The sequence below is a fragment of the Henckelia pumila genome, chromosome 4, assembly GCF_033568475.1.
Source record: "Henckelia pumila isolate YLH828 chromosome 4, ASM3356847v2, whole genome shotgun sequence".
In the NCBI taxonomy this organism is placed as follows: Eukaryota; Viridiplantae; Streptophyta; class Magnoliopsida; order Lamiales; family Gesneriaceae; genus Henckelia; species Henckelia pumila.
Genome location: NC_133123.1, coordinates 154,385,950 through 154,408,361, shown reverse-complemented (window position 1 = coordinate 154,408,361; position 22,412 = coordinate 154,385,950). Strand labels below are relative to the sequence as shown.

The following is a 22,412-nucleotide window of genomic DNA, read 5'->3' as shown; positions in this document are numbered from 1 at the left end:
TAAAGTCAAGATAATTTTTTTGAATCCGAATTCAGTGATTTCCAAAAATGCCCATCCATATGTCATTTTAGAAAATTTCACTCCCTTTAGTTAAGAAGTCCAACTTCTCTTTCATTAAATTTAACTCTTTAAATTTAACTATCTCAACGGGGTTTAGTAATCTATTACTTGTGTGACCCTCAATGGTTCAGGGATACAGCTAGCCGTGGGCTCACAACTCCTTGTGAATCGAAACAACAATTTTCGACTTACCCATCGAATCATGGTAAGAGCGCCTAGCAACATTGCCCCATGATTCCCTAGGTATCACTTATAGTGCCTGCAAGAACCAGTAGGTTTTGGTTAGCATACAGTACGGTCCCTTCATCCATATATCTCGATCGAATCAACAACCATTGGTGCATCGAGAGTCGTTCGAGATTCGATAACTATGCAATGCATCTTGAAGATCAAATAGTGACATCGCATGTGCTACTAGGAAACCGAGTAACCTAAAACACATCATGTACTCTGGCCAGAGATTCGTCACACTAATATCTCCTCAGATCGCATAGGATATCCACACTCGCAGGTATGTGGTGAATCCTTGACAACAAAGCATCGAATCCTATATGTGTCGTAACTGTACCCAATCCTGACACCTGATGACCCCAATAGAGTCGGTAAACGAGTCAAAGTACAGTACTAGCATATAGAGTCTCAATGATGTTTCAAGTAGTAAGGACTAATGGTGTACAACCAAAACCGCCGCCTTTATCCACTCGATAAGTGATAACCACTTGGAAAGTCCGGATAGGGTAGTTCGATCATTCATCATATGAATATCCATTTCCATGCTTTGAACATCTCCATGTCCATTACCAATTAAACGTGGTACTTGGCATCACAAATGCTAGTCTCAATCTCGAGCGATCCTTATCCTTATTTGCGGACGACTCAATTGACTAGGAACTGTTTAGAATATACAGTAATTATAAGATGTGTTTCATGATAGTCATCCCCATGTACTATCACATCTTACATGCACTCTAGTATATTCAAGGTCTTCATCTAAACAACAATAGTATATCACAATATAACAATATGAAGAAAGATAAAGTAAATGCCATGATAAAAGTGTAAATTATATTAAATAAAGATTGTTTACATATAGAGTCATCAAAGCCCTTAGCCACAAGTTGGCTAATCGGGCACCCACTCTTTCACAGAGTTACTGTTCTCTTTGGCAAAAACAGTTTGTGACGACTCCCCAACTTCAAACTTGCTATTATGAAATCCTAGACCAGCTCTATCATCTTTTCCCATCATAAAAATTGAATCCAGCTTGGTCTTTCTTGAATTAAACTTTGCGAGAGTTGCATTGGCTCTTCCAAGCTCTTCTTTGACCTTGCCTAGTTCTAAATCCTTCTTGCTCAGAACAACTTCAAGTTTAGCCACTGAAGCTTTTAGTTCACTGTTCTCCTTTGTTAAAGCAGAATTTGTCGTGTTCCTTAATATCCAGTCATTATACAATTCTTCATACATCTTCTGAGCATTATCCCAAGACAGTTCTACTTCACCAGCTTCCTGATTTGAGTCTTCAGAAACAGATGCATTCAGACAAAGTACTTTTTGGTCAGTGTTGTGACCAAGTGTTGTGACATCTGTGACAGCACTGTGTTTCTTCTGCGTCACCAAAACTGAAAGAGCATAGTGAGTCTCTTCTTCTCCTTGTTTTGTTCCTTCCTCATCTTCATCATCACTTAGGGAAGTACACATTCCTTTACGAAGTCTGGTTGGGCACTCATTAGCATAGTGACCGAAGCCTGTGCACTCATGACATTTCACAGATTCAAACTTCTTTGAGATATTCAGTGTTTTTCCTTCTTTCTGAAAGTGATTTTGACTCTTTGAAGGGATGATATTATGTTCTGGTCCGCATATCCTCAATGGTTTTCCAACAGTAGGAGCATCAAAACTTTAGGTTTCTGACCAGGTTTCTTAAAATCTCTCATTCTCTTCAAGTAGTTACCAAATTGTTTGGTAAGAAAGGCGATTGAATCATCTCCTAAGTCAGACTCATTGACTCCCTGTGTCAGATCAACAAAATCATTGTATGAGTCATTAGAAACTTGAAGTGCAATAAACTTACCTTTGTCCTTTTTTTCCAAAATTCATCTTTAACTCATATGTTCGAAGTGAACTCATCAATTCATCCAATCCCAGAATTGATGTGTCTTTTGATTCATCAATGGCACAAATCTTCATTTGAAATCTTTCCGACAGTGATCTTTGACACTTTGCTCACTAAACGTTCGTTAGAAATAGCATCACCAAGATCAATTGCCTCATTCTCTATCTTCCTCAAACGTCGTTCATAATCATCGATTGTCTCACTTTCTTCCATTTTCAGATTTTCAAACTGAGTAGTGAGAATCTTTCTTTTGGTTCGACGCACACTATCGGATCCTTCACAGTGCATTTGAAGTTTTTCCCAAGCCTGTTTAGCACAAATACAGTTAGTTACAAGTGAAAAATATTAGAATCAAGAGAAGTAAATATAGCATTAAGAGCTTTGTTGTTCATATTCGAAGCAGCAGTTTCATCGGCATTCCATTTCGTTTCTGGTTTGAGGAGAAAATCTCCTTCTCCTTCTCCTTCTCCATCAGTTCTCCTTGGTGGATTCCAGCCTTGTAACACAGGCTGCCATGCCTTTTCATCAATCGATTTGATGTAGACACGCATCCTAACTTTCCAGATAGAATAGTTGGATCCATCCAAGATTGGAGGGCGTTGAGCAGTTCCTGAATAAGGTATCTCCATTGTGATGTCCTGTCAAACACAAAAACAGAATCACACTTAGTATCGTCAAGTAAGTGTCTCTGACGCCAATTGTATGGTTTGGACAGTATGAAATCACAGAAATACCAGAAAACTTTTCGAGTGTGTGTTATCTTTCAGTGTTGTCAACACTTCACGATAACACTATGCAGCAGAATAATTAACTAACAATAAAAGTAAATAACACACAGATATTTATGCACAAGTACTAAGTACTTGTACTATGCCTCATGGCGAAATAATCACTAGAAAATTAAACCAGTTTACAAAAAACCAACTAGCGATTGTTTTATGAAAAACTACTTTTCTCAACAGATTGAGAAAATAAACGACTTTCTAAAAACTAGTAAAAACTAGAATAATAAATCAATAGGAAGTTCTAAACCGAAAAACGAAAACCAAAAAAACACTTTCTGAACAACACTTCACTCGTGTGTTCTTCAGTGTTTCCAACACTACTCGGCAACACAACGTAGCAGTAGTATCTCTTCAGAAATTCTTCAATGATCGAACTTCAATACTCTAGAATTTCTGCAGTACTTTCTCTATGTATTTTACTCTCTATGTTTCACTCTCTTGATCTCTCTATCTCGTTGTTGTCGTCTCTCTCGGTTCAAGCACTCCTATAAATAGATCTTCAATATATTTTCATAAATAAGAACCTACAAAGCATGAAAACAATATATCATTAGAATCAAATATTTCGAATCAAGATATAACTGATATTACTAATTTTAACACTTGTTCTAAGAAAAGCAAAACTATAAATATAGAAATTGAATGCAATAAGGAAATAATTTAAAAGACATGTGCACAACATGTTCTTTCAAGGTTGTTGGATTTGAAATTCATGGATTTCGATTGCTTTATTATTTATTATTTACAATGAAATAATAGATTAAATTTTAAATTCACATTTAATTTACTTATTTACACATTAATAATTTAATACAAAATCTAATTGGTTTCAAATGAGAGGTGAACTTAAAATCCAGATTGGTTAACATGCAAAAACCATATAAACATGTAACGAGTCGATTTAAATTTTATGGGTTTAATTACTTTTCTTAAAAAAAATATTTGAGTACATTAATTGAAATTCATGATTCAAACGTAACCTAAGTAAATTTAAAATTAATTTGTTATATATAATAAAATTCATTTTAATTCATGTAATTTTAAGTGAGATGCAAATTTGAAATTTGGACCGGAAATGCATCGACTTGTGAGTTGTGAACTTGTGATCCTTCCTTTTCTAAACAAAAAAAAAAAAAAAATATTTGAGTACATTAGTTGAAATTAATTGATTCAAACGTAACCTAAGTAAATTTAAAATTAATTTGTTATATATAATTAAATTCATTTTAATTCATGTAATTTTAAATGAGATGCAAATTTGAAATTTGGACCGGAAATGCATCGACTTGTGAGTTGTGAATTTGTGATCCTTCCTTTTCTAAACAAAAAAAAAATATTTGAGTACATTAATTGAAATTCATTGATTCAAACGTAACCTAAGTAAATTTAAAATAAATTTTTTATATATAATAAAATTCATTTTAATTCATGTAATTTTAAATGAGATGTAAATTTGAAATTTGGACCGGAAATGCATCGACTTGTGAGTTGTGAACTTGTGATCCTTCCTTTAAGGTCCAATTTACGATGCTACGATGGTCCATTTTTTGTACCGCTTCAATTATTATCTTTAAGTGGTCCATTCTGTTTTTGTTGCTTTGAATTTTAATTTTAATTTTTAATTTTTTTAAAAAATTAAAGGAAAACATAACTTGAATTAATTCGATAAATCTCCAGATACAATGTTATTAAGCCAACTAGGACTAACACACCATCTAACCACTACAAATTAAGTGATAGTATTTATCCCTTTTTTAGCATTATTTGTTAGTGGTAATTTTTAGCATTATTTGGTTAGAGATTAAAACTTTTACATTTTACATTTTAATCTAATTATTTAACGTTTTTAAATGTGTTTGATTACACATATTTATATATACGTTCATATTGTTTTAAAATTTTATTTCACATCCCTTCAAAAAAAATTTTATTTCACATAAAATGGATAGTCATCAATTTAATTTACAAAAAAACCATTCTGACAAAATTTACTAAAACAAAATCTTAAAAATTAAGCAAAAATATAACTGATATTGAATTTACCAGCAGTATTAGTGGTTTTATTTTAACATTAGTATGATAATTTTGGTAATTAATAAAATTTTATTTGATATTCGTGTGTCATTATGTTATATGTGCTTCTGTTAATTCATTTTTATCGTTTTTCTCTTATAATAGTATTTGGATGATAAAAATATATTGTTTGTTTGAGAGAATTGTCTCCATGTCAAAAATCAAAGTCACACAAGAAGCGAATTGAGAAGTTAATTTGTCATATGGATAAGTGAACGTATATTATTAAGGTCATGACGATTTTTATCTATTGCGTTTTGATTTGTTTAGACTGCAGAAAATATTTCTAAATATGATGTGTTCAAACAATTTTATACCTAAATTTTGTAATCATATTTTCAACTGTTAATCACGTACGTGCCACACACACATACTTTCACATAAATACACACAATACCGACAATTAGTTCTTATGCATTTAGAAAACCATAACCAATGGGACATTGATTTTTCACATAAAAATTTCCAAAATAAAGATATAACACAAAATTAAACTAGTCACCAACAAAATATAAGTACCAAAAAAGAAATCATGATAATCAAAATTTGAAATCTAAATGGATCTATCAAAAGTCACGAAAAAAACAATCTATTAATTATATATATTTATATATCTCAAAGCTTCAATTTTAGCACCTTGGAAAATCACTTGGAGGGGGCACTAAGCATTGAAACGGCTCCTTCCCACTTTTAACAATAAACCCCATCGCTAAACCCCATGATGTATGTTGCTCAAGATGGCAATGTATGAACCAAACTCCTGGATTATCCGCGACAAGCCGAATCGCCGCCCATCCACCCACCGGAACGCCCACCGTGTTCCTCTCCGGTGGATCCACCAGATTGTACCCCTCGAGATCTTTTGTCTCGTCAAAGTTCCCGAACCCTCTTCCCACAATGAAGAAGTTATGGCCATGAACATGTATAGGATGGTTTTCCGGATTCAAGAAGTTAGTATCTTGTAAAACGATCTCGAGTCGCGTGCCGAAGGGAACCTGCAGCACTTTGGTTCCGAACTCCGTGTTCATGTTTTCTGCCACGGGGTTCACTCCGGTGTAGTTGAAAACATAGGGTGGCCTTTCGGGGAAGTCGGAAGAGATCCCGGAGTTGAGGTTGCGGTAATGCGATTCGAGAATCGACATCGAAGGACGAACAAAAGATTGGTTGTTGATCGAAGCGTAGAACTTCTTGTTTAGGTACCCTTTACAGGTTTCATTCACCGGGCAGTCTTGAAGATTCAAGCTGATCGTCATGACGGCGCGTTTATCGATCTTTTTCGGCACGTTGCAAGGGTAAACATGTGATCCGAGGCTCCGGAGCTTGTCCGAAAACTGCGTGGCGAATAGGGTATCTTTCATTACTGGGAGATTGCTAGGCAAAGTAGTGTAGTGATCAGTTGGAATTGCCGGAGGCTTCTTGGTTTCAAGATAGGAGTTAGGTTTGTACTTCAAGAAACCAATTGTGGTTGAGTTATCAAATGGGAAAACTGAGGTCAAGTAAGGTCTAGCCGCCATTACAAACATGCCGGAAGAATCGGGGACTTGATCCGCGGTTAGCAACACCGTCGTGGTTTGCCCGGGAGTGATCATTATGGCGGATGTGGCGAACGGTTTCGTGTAAACCGCGTCGATTTCCACCACCATCAAGCTGTGATTCGCCACGGCGAAGTAGAGCTCGTCGTTCAACGCCGCGTTTATGATTCTTAGCATGTAGGTTTTCCCGCTTTCAACTGTCTGTATGAAGGTATCTGTGATGGATGATTCCAATAATAATGTAATTGTGAGGAATAAATGTAGAGACTAGAAATGTTTTGCTAATAAAATAATAATTTATAATTTAACTTGGTAATTTAAGTAAATGCACTATTCCCTAAAATAATATATATGATCCGTTTATAGTATGACATAATATTATCAAGGTTTGGTGATAACTAATATATATTATTATAAACAATAATGACTATATATATCTAGGGTTATGTTAAGGTAGGTGATCATCTGAACTCAAAAAGGTTTTGCCGTAATCATTTGAGCTACTTGCGGCATCTTGTATAATCAACACTAGTGTATAAAGTATGTGTATATTGAAAGGAATATTTTATTTTTTAAAATCATTCTATTTTGAAAAAGAGTTTATTAAATATTTTTTGTCTTTTTTGGACATGAAGTGATCTTTATTTATGTGATTTATTTCCTATTTGCGATATTGATAAGCTGATTAAAATATTTAACATATCATATCTAATATTTATCTTTTTTTATTTGTGTAGATTTGATATGATCAAATCAAAGAAATCCTATGCCTACAAGGAAATATATTGAAGAAGGATTCTTGGTCTATTTATTTGAGATAGGCGTTCACAAGAAAAGAGAGATAGAGAGAGACCGTGAGATTTTCCAAGAGCTTCATACACGTACATTGACAGAAAGATTGAAGATCTTTGAAAGCTCAAATCGGTCAAGGTTACTTGATGCTTGAAGAACACTTGAAGATCATTGATTGAAGAGTGTTTCGACTATACAATTTTTTGGCATCAAGATTTTTAACTTCTTACTCTATTTTATTTATTCTATCTTGAATAGAATTTTTAGGAGTTATTTTTATGGTTTATTTTCTCAATTATTTTAAGAAATTGAATTTTACAATAATCACTAGTGTTAGGGTTTGGAAAACTCTTTGATTTGTTTTTTAGTGAAGTTTTGCCCTGAAGCGCTGCAAGAGTATTTTATACTCTTGCTTAAATCATATTGAGTCTATTTATTTGGTTGCTTGTTTATTTTATTTACGCTTTAATTTTATTCCGCTGCAAGTTACTCAAGGTGTTATTGTAGGTGTGGTCAACATCTTGTGACAACACCTCAAACAGTTTATGTGCAACCCCTATTCCCTTACAAGTGACATCAGAGCCATATTCTTGATACACTAAGAACTGATCTTGGTTTGTTTATTTTATTACAGGGAATAAGATGGACTCATCGTATGTTGCGAACTCGTTCCTGAAATCTCCGATCCTTGATGTCACGAATTACGCACTATGGAAGAATAGGATGCGATATACTATTAAGGCTATGTATGTTCGTGCTTGGCAAAGTATTCTGACTGGTTGGACTCCTCCAAAGACGCTAGATGAAGATGGAGACTACATCATCAAGCACGAAGAAACTTGGACTGCCAAGGAAACACAAAGTTCAAGCTACAATGCTAAAGCACTCAATGCAATTTTTGCAACTGTTGATATGAGGATGTATGGAATCATAGCTGATTGCACTGTTGCTAAGAATGCATGGGATGCTCTTCAAGAACACTGTGAAGGGACTGATAGCGTGAGAAGAACAAGATTGAGATTGTTAAACGCAAGATTTGAAAATATCAGGATGGATGAAAATGAATCTATTGCTGATTATGATAAGAAACTTAGGGAGATAGCTACAGAGGCACATGCTCTTGGATGACCTATTGCTAGTGAAACTATGATGAACAAGGTTCTTCGATCCTTGCCTAAAAGATTTAATGGGAAGATTTGGGCGCTTGAAGAAATTAAAGACACTTCAAAGATGAATATGACTGAACTGATTAGCATCCTTCAAGTTTTTGAGATGAACAATTCAGAACAAGAGAAGGATAAAGAAAAATCAATAGCCCTTCAAGCTTCGAAACCCTCGTACGAGGAGTATGTTCAATTTCATCAAGAAGTTCATCAATCTGACTTGGAAGATGATTCGATCTCTCTTATGACTAGGAAATTCAATGATTATCTGAAGAAGATGAAAGAGTCAAGAAAGACGGATCAAAAACTCAAGGCTCCAATGTTCTCTAACAAGCCTTTAAGGATTACTGGACCAGAACAATCACCAAGGAAACCTGTTGATACTCCTAAGCCTCGACTGATGTTGGAAGGGAAGAAGAAGTTTGTGTCAAAGAAGTTGGATACTGTTCAATGTCATGCTTGTCAAGGTTTTGGACACTATGCAAATGAGTGTGCCAACACGCTTAGGAAAGTGATGAACACATTCTTGAGTGATGGAGAGTCTGAAGAAGAAGAACAAGAAGATGAAGAAAGTCATACTGCCTTATCTGCCCTACTGAAGAGCAAGAAAAAGTTTCAAGTCAATCCTTTAGATATTGTCGCAGGTGTTGCCACACCTGGCCGCAACATCTCCCAAAGGTCAGTTTGTTTGAATTCCTCCATTACTGATAACATGTGTGATAATGATACAGGTGAATAGACAATGTCCATGGAAGAAACTCGGATGATGTTTTAAGAACTTCATACTGATTGGGTTGAAAGGAACAAGATGAATACTATTCTTTCGAAGGAAAATTCTGATCTAAAGGCTGATGTGTCAAGACTGTAAGTCATGCTGAGTAAGAAAGACATGGAACTAAGCCAAGTGAAGAAAGAACTCGGAAAAGCAAATGCTACATTGGCCAAGTTTAATTCAAGCACTTCCAAGCTTGATTCGTTACTCATGATGGGAAGAGATGGTACGGCTGATTTAGGTTTTGAAAACAACATATTTGAGGTTGGTGAAAGTTCGAAAGGCCCTGTGTTTGTCAAGGAAAATAGCAGTGCAAAAAGCTCAAGAAAAAAGGCCTCACCAAGTGATCCTCCAAAACCAAAGCCATAGCCTGCTGCCCCTTCAAAATTTAGAAGGAAGCGTAAGTACATCTGTCATTACTGTCATAGACCAGGTCATATCAAACCATATTGTTTTAAGCTGTAGGAAGACTACAGGTATAGATCTGCATCGAAGGTGTTGCCTAAGGTTTTGCCAACACCTCCCCACAACATCCCTAGAAACAGATCTTATGTAAGAACGATTTGGGTACCAAAAGCTGATATTCAATGTCATGTGATTTATGCTGCTTTGAGAACTAATGTTTTAGGTGCATGGTACTTTGATAGCGGTAGCTCTCGTCACATGACAGGTTCCAAAAAGTTTCTCACTGACTATGTTGAACAGAAAAGTGGAAAAGTAACCTATGGTGGAGATTCAAAGGGAAACATTGTAGGAAAAGGAACTCTGGATGTTGCTGGTCTGCCCAAGCTTCGCAATGTGCTTCATATTGAAGGATTAACCGCAAATCTAATAAGCATAAGCCAACTTTGTGATGATAATTTGCATGTACAATTTGATAAAAAAATTATGCAAAGTTTTTGATGATTCAAATTTGTGTGTCATGACAGGTACAAGGTCATCGGATAACTGCTATCAACTCGGAGAAGAGATGACTTGTAGGCACACAAAATTGAATGAGTTTGATCTATGGCATCAAAAATTGGGTCATGCAAACTTCAAGACTTTAAAGAACTTAAGTAAGTTAGATGCTGTCAGAGGTATGCCTAACTTAAAATCTGGTATTCCATTTGTGTGTGAAGCGTGTCAGAAAGGGAAGCAAACTAGGGTGTCACATGAGGTGTTGCCAACATCTGTGACAACACGCTACCTTGAGCTTTTATATATGGACTTGATGGGTCCAATGGATGTTGAAAGCTTTGGAGGTAAGAAATATTCTTTTGTTTGATATACTTGGGTAAATTTTCTGAGAGAAAACTCGGACACATTTGATGCCTTCAAGAAACTGCTCACTAAGATTACGAATCTACATAATCTGAAGGTAATCCGTATTCGCACTGATCATGGTAAGGAGTTCGAAAACTCTTCTTTTGCTAGTCTGTGTGATAAGAAAGATATTTCTCATGAATTTTCTGCTCCTAAAACTCCACAACAAAATGGAATTGCTGAAAGGAAAAATAGGACTTTGCAAGAAATGGCAAAAGTGATGTTGAGTTCGAAAAATATTTCAAAACTTTTTTTGGCTGAAGCCTTTAATACTGCATGTCATATTTCAAATAGAGTTTATTTGAGGAATGGTACTACTATGACATCCTACGAAATTCTCATGGAAAAGAGGCCAAACCTTAAATATTTTTATGTTTCTGGATGTGTATGTCACGTTTTGAATGATAGGGATCATCTTGCTAAATTTGATGCAAAAAGTGATAAGTGTATGTTCTTGGGATATTCATCAAATAGCCGAGCCTATAGGATGTACAACTTAAGAATGCGGACTATTTTTGAGTCAATTAATGTTGTTTTTGATGAATTTGCAGATCTAAAGAAGAAAATAGCTGAGGATGAAGTTAATGATCTGCTTGAAAATTCTAGAAATTTAGATGTTGTCAAAGGAGTGTTGTCAACACCTCTGACAACACCTCCTATAGAAAATCCAGAATCAAAAGTTGAAAAGCCTACTGATGAGAATATTGATGAGAACAGTGAGGTAAATGAAGCTGGAAAGAACGTTCCAAGCAGAATTCAAAAGAATCACCCAACCTCACAGGTCATTGGAGATGTGCATGGAGACTTGCAAACTCGAAGAAAAGAGAAAGTGGATTATCGAAAGATGGCAGGTTTGTTGTGCATGAGTTCTACATATTCTCAGGTAAGATTATCTTGTTTCGTGTCAAACATTGAACCCAAAAAGGTAGAAGAATCTTTAAAAGATGAATTTTGGGTCAATGCTATGCATGAAGAGTTAGAACAATTTGTTAGGAATGATGTTTGGTACTTAGTACCGCGTCCTGCTCATGAAAATGTCATAGGAACTAAATGGATTTTCAAAAATAAAACTGATGAGTTGGGAAACATCATTAGGAATAAATTTAGGTTGGTAGCTCAAGGGTATACACAGGTTGAAGGGGTGGACTTTGATGAAACCTTTGCTCCTGTAGCCCGCATTGAGTCAGTCCGACTTTTGCTTGTTGTTTCATGTTATATGGGAATGAAACTGTTTCAAATGGATATAAAGAGTGCCTTTTTGAATGGGATCCTAAATGAAGAAGTCTTTGTGAAACAACCTAAGGGTTTTGATGATCCAAATCATCTTGACTATGTGTATAAGTTGAAAAAGACATTGTATGGATTGAAGCAAGCACCACGTGCATGGTATGGGAAACTTACTGAGTACTTGCTCAATATTGGCTTCAAAAAAGGTGAAGTTGATAAGACTTTGTTTGTGCAAAAGTTTCAAGGTAATATATTAATTTGCCAAATTTATGTGGATTATATAATTTTTTGTGCTTCAAATGATAAACTTGTTGATGATTTTGTGAAGTGCATGTCGTCTACATTTGAGATGAGCATGGTTGGTGAGTTAACATATTTCTTGGGCTTGCAAGTGAAACAAATGCATGATGGTATATTTTTGTGACAAAAAAAGTATGCTAAAAATCTTGTAAAGAAGTTTCTGAATGACAACACTAAACACATGCGCACACCTATGTGGTCTAATGAAAAACTGTCTAGGGAGGATGTTGCCGAAGGTGTTGACAACACCATCTACAGAAGCATGATTGGTAGTCTTTTATATTTAAGTGCTATTAGACCTGATATCATGTATAGTGTTTGTCTATGTGCTAGATACCAGTCTAACCCAAAAATTACTCACTTGAAGGCCGTAAAACGTATACTGAAATATGTGGCTGGAACTTTGAATTTGGGTTTGTAGTACACTAAAGAAACCAATTCTAATTTGGTAGGATTTAGTGATGCTGATTGGGCTGGGGATTTAGATGAGAGAAAGAGCACTTCGGGAGGATGTTTCTACTTGGGGAATAACTTAGTATCTTGGTATAGTAAGAAACAAAATTGTGTCTCACTGTCTACTGTCGAGTCTGAGTATGTTGCTGTTGGTAGTTGCTGTTCACAACTCCTTTGGATGAATCAAATGCTAAATGATTATGGTGTTAAGAGTGATACTCCTATTGTGCACTGTGATAATTCAAGTGCCATTGATATATCCAAAAATCCAGTACAACACTCTTGAACCAAACACATTGACATTAGACATCACTTCTTTCGATATTTGGTCGAGAAAAACATGATCTTAATTGAGTTTGTTGGAACTAATAACCAATTAGCTGATATATTCACAAAAGCTTTGGATTTCGAGAGATTTTCTAGTCTAAGGAAGTCTCTCAGTATGTGTGTATTATAGACAGAACCGAGATATTGTCAGGAGTGTTGCTAACACCCTGTGACAACACCTTTTCATGCATGTGCATTTTTAGGATCTTAGGCATACTGCATTCATGCATTCATTCTGTTTTGTGATGTGGTTGATACTTTGTAACCATTGACTAGTTTTCACTCAGGATTCTCATCAAAAATTTTTACAGCTTAATGTGGATTAATCAAAGAAGAGTTCTGACTTTGTCACGAAATAGTGGAGGGACGTTCGTGTATTCCATGATCTTGTCCCAAGTGAAAAGTGACTTTGTAAATTCAGAATAACAAAAGAAAAAAATGATGAAACTTGAATTAAATCAATCATCAAATTTGATTGATAATAAGAAGCAAATGGAAAAAGCTACCTAAAGGGGTCCATTTGAAGATCGTTCCTTTAGTGTGCAGGCTACCACTTCTGCAAAAATAATAAATTGGATATAATAATTTTTCTGAATCCTGAAGTGTTGCTGAAAGATGTTGCCAACATCGTGGATAACACCTCACTTGTCAACATTTATTTGTGCATAAAATTTCATTTTATTTTTTATGTCATACTCTATTTTTAGACATAATTAGGGCATGCATATTTGTGAATATACTAAGCCAAAAGGTTAAAAATTCTGATCGAACAAAATTTGTGATTTTTGCCCTATCCTCTGAATTTTTGAATTTGAATATGATTGGATTTTGTTTCGGTGGTGTTATATTCTGATGAAGAGTTAAATTTGGAAATATTTGGTGAAATATTTGGGCCGAAATTATCGGAAAAAATCGAAGAGATTTATTGCCAAATTAAATCGGATTTGTTACCGTTCTCCTCATATTTACCGTTGGAGATTTTGTTACCGTTGGGGCCTACTCAGAATCCGAGTTAGAATAGGAATATATTTGGTGCCTTATATGTTTGTGTGCTTATCTGTTTAAGGAAAGATATTATCTCCTTGCTTTGTTTCGCACCATTGTATCCTCTGTACTCCATGTTTTTCCATTGCCTAAAATTTCTTCTCTGTTCACTCTTTCACATTCTAATGGCAGGAAAAGGTTTTGATTCATATGATATTCGTTCTGAGATGGGATATTCGAAAGATGCTGCGGAAGGTGTCACAGCACCTACATCACCACACCCTGTGGTTGAGCAAGCAATCATTCCTGTTGCCGAGGAACCTGTGCCTCTGGACTCCATCGCTCCAGGAGAGCCTGGAAATGCCATCGATGCAGAGAATTTACCAGACATGAGCGTGGTGAATAAGGTGTTTCCCATGAAACCCTTAACTCGCCAATCCAAGAGACAAGCTGGATACAACCCAGATTACACTGCCTCCAAACGATTCCGTGGAAAAGGACAACGATCAAGACCATCTCTGGTGGACACTGAATTCACCTCTGGGGATGAGAGCTCTGATGAAGACTTCAAGCTTGTACGCCGAAAAAGGGAAACTCAAGTACCCAGGAACCGTCTGGACAAGCTACCGCTGAAAGTAAATCATCAAGTGATTCCTCTGAGAGTGAGTCCACTGAATCAGGAACTCCACTTGTTGCTGCTACTGTTGTTGAGACAGATGCACCTGCATCTGTACCTACTGTTGTGGGGACATCTACTGTTCCTCCTGTTCTGTCCGATGAAGAAGAAATGTCAATAGCCCAGTTCATGGCTAAAATGAAGAAGTCTAAAGGCAAGAAGCCTACATCTACTGGTACTGCTCCTGTCCCAGAATCTGAAGATGAACCAGACAAGGAGATGCTCGCAGAATTTGCTGACAACCGCCCTCAACCTTCTGATAGTTCCAGCTCTGATTCGAGTGAAGATTCAGATGCTGAGAAGGAGTTGGAAGAAGAGTCCAATTCTGATGACTCTGAACAAGAAGAGAAAGGTGTTGAGGAAGGTATTGCCGACACCCTGGACAACACCTTAGGCGAAGAATATCAGGTAAACTCGTCCTATTCATCTGCTTTTTACTCCAAGGAGATTGCTGATTGCTAGGAGAACTATGCTGATCGAGAGTTTCTGGAGGAGCATAACATTGATGTTGAGAGCTATGGAGCTCTAAACATGGTGAGATTTTTCGAGGTAAGGAACATACTGTCTACTGTTACTACTGTTGGTCCTTATTGCAGAGAATGAGTGCGTGAGTTTTACTGCAATCTCACTGAAGCTGTGAAGGATCCTAGATACATGAAGTATGGGAAAGTCTATGTGCGTGGGCAGATCTTCGCTTTCAGCCCTGCCATTATAAATGGATTTCTTCAAACTCCTGCCTCTGATGATGCTGCTCTGCCTACCACTGATGAGATGACATCTGTCATCACTGGAGGACATGTCACTGTTTACCCAGCTCTCATCCTAAGAAATTGTCAGCAGCCAAACTCACTTCTTTTTACTCTGTCCTCCATAAAAATGCTATGAAGACTTGGAATCCATCCGGAAATTTCAGTGTAGTTACCAAGCATCAAGCCCCTGTCTTGTATGCTATTGGCACTGGAATTGCATTCAACTACGGCCGACTCATGTTTGACACAGTCATGGCTTTTGCAGATGGTGCTCAACCTACATTGAAGCTGCCTTATCCATCACTCATCTATTCTATGCTGCTATCTCAAGAGATTGAGAAGGATGATGATGAAGAACGTATTACTCCAGGAGAGTTGCTAAAGATCGCACCTGCTTTGCTCAAAAGAAATCGGAAGATAGACCTTCCTTGGTCTGAGTTTGCTGATGCCGCAGGTGTTGTGGCAGGTGCTGCCAACACCTCCTCTGCCACTGCTGTTTTTGTACCCTCCCCCCCTCCCCCTCTACTGCTCATGATGTTGATCCTGCATTCATACAAGCTCAATTGGTGCATGTTGAGCAGAAGATTGCACAAGCAAAGGCTGACCTAGCCTATTATGAAGGGTTAAAGGCTCACTATGAATCACTACTAAGCGGAGCTGGCCCTTCTGAACAAAAAAGGGGAGAAGAAAGTGAAGCAGAAGAAGCTGAATATGAGAGCAATCAATTTTAATCTTCGTTTTTAGTTTTTTTGTTGGTTTTGCTAGTTTAGATTTTTGTTTATTATTTGTTTAGTTTGTTCCTGATCATAATCAAAACTGTCTTTTATGTGGTTTTAACTCTAATATGATTTCTGGATTGTGTTTCTTCTTGCTCTTATGGTTTCTGATTTAAGGTGTCATAAGCTAGATGTTACCAACATCTTGCGACAACACCTCTGGATATACTTAGGGGGAGAATCTATTCAGGGGGAGTTTTGATTAAGGGGAAGTTTAGTTGATATGTTTGTGAATTAAATATGTTTTGTCCAGAAAGGCAAAAAAAGGGAGATTGAAAGGAATATTTTATTCCTTAAAATCATCTTATTTTGAAAAAGAGTTTATTAAATATCTTTTGTCTTTCTTGGACATGAAGTAATCTTTATTTATGTGATTTATTTCCTATTTGCGATATTGATAAGTTGATTAGAATATTTAACATATCATATCTAATATTTATCTTTCTTTATTTGTGTAGATTTGATATGATCAAATCAAAGAAATCCTACGCCTACAAGGAAATATATTGAAGAAAGATTCTTGATCTATTTATTTGAGATAGGCGTTCACAAGAAAAGAGAGATAGAGAGAGACCGTGAGATTTTCCAAGAGTTTCATACACGTACATTGACAGAAGGATTGAAGATCTTTGAAAGCTCAAATCGGTCAAGGTTACTTGATGCTTGAAGAACACTTGAAGATCATTGATTGAAGAGTGTTTCGACTATACAAGTTTTTGGCATCAAGATTTTTAACTCCTTACTCTATTTTATTTATTCTATTTTGAATAGAATTTTTAGGAGTTATTTTTATGGTTTATTTTCTCAATTGTTTTGAGAAATTGAATTTTACAATAATCACTAGTGTTAGGGTTTGCAAAACTCTTTGATTTGTTTTCTAGTGAAGTTTTGCCCTGAGGCGCTGCAAGAGTATTTTATACTCTTGCTTAAATCATATTGAGTCTATTTATTTGGTTGCTTGTTTATTTTATTTACGCTTTAATTTTATTCCGCTGCAAGTTACTCAAGGTGTTATTGTAGGTGTGGTCAACATCTTGTGACAACACCTCAAACAGTTTATGTGCAACCCCTATTCCCTTACATATATATATATAATATGTACACACAATAAATTAATATTGTAATATGTATAATATGCACATGATGCTGCAGTATTGATGTGTGGTGAGTGTCACATCTGCACACTCGATTAACAAGACTGAAAAAGATGAAAAACATGCAAGTTACATAATCAAAAACGTAATTTTTTCTCGCTTTTTTGGGCATGCTTTTGTGATCGTTGACCAAAATATCGTCTAAGTTAATTTTGTCAACTATTAGTGTGCTCTAGATCATACTCATGAAAAATGATATATATATTTATATATGTTTACCTTTGGCGGAGCAAGGATACAAGGGCCCCGGCAAACCATTGATTGTGTAGGCATCGGAAGAATTAGGTCCACCACCGTATAACATCATCTCCTTCTCAACTTCATCAATATCTACATTCCACCACTCACCTAGTGTACACGTACAACACACGCAAATAATAATCTACGTGAAAATCCATGCATGTAATTTTATAAACAATTTTTAAGCGAAGAGATCGAGATGATTAATCGATCAACGTTTTACCGAAAATGATGGGGATTTCGAGTTGGATTGGTGTGGAAAAAGGGAGAGGCAAGCGTGGTGCGGGGCGAATGATGAAAGCGCCGTGAACAGAAGCACGTTGCCAGGAGAAATGTGCGTGCCACCAAAGGGTTCCCCTTTGGCCGATCACTGTGAAGTTGTATGTGTAAGTGCCGCCGGCGCCGATGGGACACTGCGTTATGTACGCCGGTCCGTCGGCCCATCCGGTTCGCAGCTGTCGCACCCCGTGCCTGTTATAGGAATCATGAATGAAAACCTTGCATATTTAGGGTTATATGCTACATTTAAGGATTATAAATTAGATTACATATTGTTAAAATATTTTTTTCAAATAAAGTGTATGAATAATTTTTTTATAATCTCAAATCGAATGTGTAAAGCTACATGTACATGTAGTATTTTCTGAATGCTTATATACTCGTTTGAGAATATATATTGCAAATCATGTATTTTAGTCTTTGGTTGTATTTGTTTAGGTTGGTTTTGATCTAATTAAGGAACTGCTTCTTGTTTGTTTACTTTAAAGATAAAAAATTATTAGATTGTTCAAAGCTTTGATTACCTACTACTAAAATTAAAGTCAAAACAAGTCAACTTTCGATGTTTATTTTTGCAATTAATGATGAACTTTCACACCATGTACGTTTATATACGGTTCATTTCAACCTACTTTTACAGGCACTACCTCCATGATAAATCTAAGGATCATCATTTATCAATACATGCGGGGTCCATTAAAAAATAATGGACCCTACATTTATTGAGAAATATCAACCGTTGGATGCATGTTAAGGCAGTGCCTGTATAGATAGGATCTAACTTACCTATATATACACCATCAATAACTTTTTTTTAAAAAAAAAAAAAAACTTTTTTCACCATTCATGATGCGGGGCGAAATAAAATTGATGTGGCAATGCTCAGACAAAAGTCATAAAACAGTACAAAAATATATTTTTTTTAAAGAAAAAAACTAATTGGATTAATTAAAAACTTTGATTAGCTACGACACTATCAAAATAGACCAACGTGCGATAACTTATTTCACAATTAATGATGTAATTTTATAACATGTTTTTTAAAAATAACTAATTTTATAACATGTTGGTCGATAACTTATTTCACAATTAATGATGTAATTTTATAACATGTTTTTTTTAAAAATAACTAATTTTATAACATGTTGTATATGTATAAGGAAAAACTGCAAATTTGGTTATGTATATTTTTTACTTTGCGATTTTGGTTCTCTATGTTTTCATATTTCAATTTTAGTCCTACATGTTTTGATTTTTGGCAATTTCGGTCCTTTTTATTTGAAAATGATTACGTGAAACTGTACACGTCAGCTCCACATCAGCACTGGATTGGTGTCACGTCAGCGCCACGTCGGAAAAAGGACTAAAATTGCTAAAAAAAATAAAGAAAGTGGACTAAAACTGAAATCTGAAAATATAAAGGACTGAAATCGCGAAATGACAAACATACAGGACCAAAAAAACAATTTTACCTATGTATAACTAGCAATTATGACTGACTTCGATGATTATGCTCCATTTTCGACTACATATATGTCTTTTGAATGGGAAGTTCTATGCCACCCCAAGGGCACGGCCCTTGGGGTGGCGTGGCAACCCGTGATTGGTTAAAATTAGTGGGACACTTCCTCTTTTGAATATAATAACATAGTAATTACAAATAATAATAATAATAATAATAATAATAATAATAATAATAAATCTAATCAATTTTAATTTTATGAATTATATATATCGAATCTTCAATTTAGTTTAATTTATACTATTTTTATAAATGATCCCGGCCATCATTTACACGAGTATAATATATATATATATATATATATATATATATATATATGTTATTGTCATTTTTTTTTTTTTGAAATAATATATGTTGTCACTTAGAATTGACAAAATGATTCTTTCACACCAAACTTTATGCTAGAATAAGTATGACCCCAAATGATTATGTTAGGGAGACAAATCTGCAGCCGCAAAAAAATATATTACTAGTTGACATGCCAAAAGACAAATAATAATTGCAAAAAAACAAAACAAAAAATTAATGTGTTTTCATGATCATGATTAAGTAAATTAAATAATCATTAACGAAATGGGAATTCGCTTAATTACGTTTAATCATAATATAATTAAGTAATTAATTAGTGTAATAACTCACCAATGGATTGTAGTGTTTGTGGCAACTTTGTTGGTGACCTTCACTTGGACATTATCCCCTTCATTCACAGCAATAGTTGGCCCTGGATACTTACCATTAATCGTCAACACTCTCTTCGTAGTACAAAGTCTTGTTACACTTTTCCATTCAACCTGTAATTAACATCAATCCATTTTCATCAATATTAATTCTCGAAATCACCTCGGATTTTTTTCGCGGTCGAAAACTCGAGTTTCATAAGGTGTAATATCATGTATGCTCGATCAATACATGCTCCATAATACTATGATCAAGAATACATTTTATTTCATCTTTAGCTAAATACAGACACCGTAACGCTCATGCACGATATTGACTACGGTTCGATATCGTACGTTTACGTTCCATATATATATTTTTGTAACACACGAATATAAGCAATAACTTACATTGAATTGAAAATGCTTTGTTGTGGATGAAGAAGAAGGCACGACCAATGCTAGTATGAAAGTGGTCACCACCAAAAATTGGCAAAATCTCTGCATTTATCCAGCAAAATTGACTCTAGTACTATTTGGAAATTATATATATATTCAGAGGATGAAATTTTATCTCTCTCTTTCTACCAATTACTCCTAATTTGAAGCTAAGGCCATATTATTTGTAGAGGGTAGCCTCAAATTTTCTTTATGAATTTTTATTTTTCTTTTAATTGATAAAGTACTTCTCAACATTGTCTCTCTTGGAACTTTTTGGCTCAATTGTTAGCTAGGAGTGGTGAGTGTGAGTGGCCTTCAGATTTATTTATTTATTAATTCATGAACAAATGTAATTCAATTTGGCTGTTACTAATATTAGTTTTACAAGAAAAAGTATGTTTGATACCAATTTAAAAATTATAATTCTTCCTAAATGTGTCATTTTCTATATAAATTAGGGTATCCATCGTCAACATGCATGCATATTCCCACAAAATAGTATACGGAAATTAAAATTCTATTTTTGGTGTTGTACGTATGTATTATATTAAAAAATTTCAATCCTTGTCCTCTATCTTTTAATTTTTGAAAAAAATTAGTCATTTTCATCGAGCGTTGATATGACATTATTACACATAATTAAGCATCAAGTTAAGAAAACAAAAAGACTAAAAACAAATTTTCAGAAAAAGAAAAAATAAAACATAGATAGCGAATTAATTAAGACAGAAATTCAACAATATGATCTTGAAGAGAAAAAGAACTGTAAACCAATAATTTGTGGGTAAGTAGATGGTATATTTGGCGACTGAAATCACAAAAAAAAATTGGTGGGTACGTAGTTGACTAGTTGTGAGTTAATCGGATCAAAATGAACTTGTCATGTATATTTCATACAAAGGCGCTATAAATTAAAGTGTCACTTGTGCTTAGTGCGCGCGTGCCTGTATCATTCTACTCTTTATCTGTTCTCCATGTTCCTTTTATTATTACAGTTACAACCGGAGGATGCATGTGTTATATATTTTTATATATATTTTTTGTTAATATGAATAGAATATTTAAAATAGTTTTTCAAATCGCATTTTTTGGGTTTTTATTTTTTTTGTATTTTACAAATTTTAGTGTTATTATTATGAGAGTCATGCATGGACTACTTTTAGGTTTAATCAGGACGTTGTGGAACTCTGAAAATATATTTTTAATGCGCAATGAATATGAATACTGCTATTGATATTATTACTAGTAGTACTCAGAATATTTCTGGCCGTAACAACAGAACAGATCATATATACTAATATTTAATAATTTGAGTGAGGAAATGGTTTAGTATATCTATATATATATATAGATATATAGATATAGAGTTTTGCTATCTTGTCCACTCACCGTGCCCATCTAATGTGCCCACCATGAGGTGCACTCAACTATTGGACGCACAATTCATCACATCCAATAGTTGAGTGCCACCTCATGGTGGGCATATTAGGTGGGCACGATGAGTGGGCAGGATAGCAAAATTATATATATATATATATATATATCTATTTTAGTGGTTTTTTTTATTTTTTTGCACCACTAAAACTCGTTACCGAGTGAGTTTTAATGATCTTTCACAGATTTCCTTCATTCTAGGATGCAAGAGATCAAAATTATTTATATATATATATATATATATATTTTGGACAAAAAAATAAAAATTTAAAATTATATTTAAAATTTAAAATTGTTTTTTAGTCGACACTTGGTTGGTAAAGTTGGTAGGTAATGATATGTACATAGTTGGTACATGCATTGTAGTGGTCGATGGAATCGGGGAAAATTGCATGGAGTTATGTGGAGAGGGATAAAAGAGGGTGATATTACAGAATCTTCAATAATATTATATTTTTTTTTATAAAATAAATAAATAATGGTGGTACATATACTTTTGTAACATTGTTTGTCCGTCGCACCAATTAGCAGGGAGTGTTTTGGTCGAGCTTTTACTTATTTAAAAGTTATTTTAGTAAAGATTATTTTGAAGTTGGTAA

At 34.9% G+C, this 22,412-nt stretch overlaps 1 protein-coding gene across 1 annotated transcript; it reads right to left on the bottom strand.

Annotated features, from left to right (window-relative positions):
• Positions 1-5,660: 5,660 nt before the first annotated feature.
• LOC140865603 (laccase-1) lies at positions 5,661-20,445 on the bottom strand. Its single transcript, XM_073270285.1, has 5 exons — positions 20,350-20,445; positions 19,922-20,073; positions 17,705-17,952; positions 17,461-17,589; positions 5,661-6,778 (listed from the first exon to the last, which is right to left on the bottom strand). The coding sequence occupies exons 1-5, from the start codon at positions 20,443-20,445 to the stop codon at positions 5,661-5,663; spliced, it is 1,743 nt and encodes a 580-aa protein (XP_073126386.1).
• Positions 20,446-22,412: the final 1,967 nt, after the last annotated feature.